This window comes from Eschscholzia californica, unplaced genomic scaffold (assembly GCF_041429995.1).
Source record: "Eschscholzia californica isolate CP2 unplaced genomic scaffold, dmEscCali1.0.p SCAF_6, whole genome shotgun sequence".
Taxonomy (NCBI): Eukaryota; Viridiplantae; Streptophyta; class Magnoliopsida; order Ranunculales; family Papaveraceae; genus Eschscholzia; species Eschscholzia californica.
Window position 1 is genome coordinate 15,639,003 of NW_028238483.1, and position 1,149 is coordinate 15,640,151.

The 1,149-nt window shown below is 39.0% G+C and overlaps 1 protein-coding gene across 1 annotated transcript; it reads left to right on the plus strand.

The window, feature by feature from the left end:
* On the plus strand, positions 1–1,149 carry LOC147531969 (uncharacterized). The gene has a single exon (XM_086649876.1). It carries the CDS (start codon positions 1–3, stop codon positions 1,147–1,149), a length of 1,149 nt encoding a protein of 382 aa, XP_086506002.1.

The following is a 1,149-nucleotide window of genomic DNA, read 5'->3' on the forward strand; positions in this document are numbered from 1 at the left end:
ATGGATGCTACAAATTCAGAACTATTGCAACAACTTGAAGAATTAACGACCGACGAACCATCGGTTCAAACAGTTGAGGGATTTGAATCTCTTAGTCTGGAACAGTCGGTCATCAAACATGGGGTCCTCAAATTTTGCAGTGACAAGAGAATAGACACTAACCAGGCCATGATCAGACTCTCTAGGGTGCTTTATGGGCCAAATAAATTCACGATTACAGAAATCAAAGAAAACCATTTCTTAATCCGGTTTGCTACAGGAACAGAATTGGAATTGGCAATTGCTCGTTCACCTTGGGTGATTATGGATGAACTAATAGTATTACAGGAATGTAATTCTCAGGTCGCACCAATTGATCATACATTTGACAAAGTGTGGTTTTGGGTTCAAATGCACGGAATCCCGATGAAACACCTTAACAGTACGAACGTCAACAGACTCGCTTCAACTATAGGACGATATCAACCAACAACACCGGATGACGTTTCTAAATGGACAGTATTCGGGAGGGTCAGAGTGGAAATAATTATTGCCGAGCCTTTGCCAAACAGGATTAATCTCACTATATCTAACCACCAATTAATATCAGTTGAATTACGTTTTGAAAGATTGCCTCGTTTTTGTAATTCTTGTGGCCGAATAGGACATACTTTCACATTTTGCCCTATAATCCTTCTTATAGGAGACCTCCTTAAGATGAATCTATCAGAGAGTCAACGATCCAAACTTACATCTAGCATGATACCAAAATATTCTGATAAATTCAAAGTAAATATGTCCAAAGGTGGAAACAACAAAGAAATAGAATCTTTTGGTAGTACTAGCAACACATATTCAAATGGAATTTTAGGACCTGGTCCTTTAGGGAATATAGACGAAAAAGAGAAAGATCGCCGGGTGTCTCTAAACGAAAGTTTTGGAGACATCCTCGATCATCTCAATTCTACCAAAAGAACCAGACCCACAAATCAGGCCTCTTCCTCTTATGATTTGGAAAATAATAATCTTTATGAAGTACAGGTACAAAATCAGAATATCTCAATTGACAAGATGAAAGAAATCAGGCCTCACAAACGACTTGCCAGACAGAACACAACTAGAAACAATGCAGAACAGGTCACGGCTACCTCAAAGCCGATGGAGGAATGA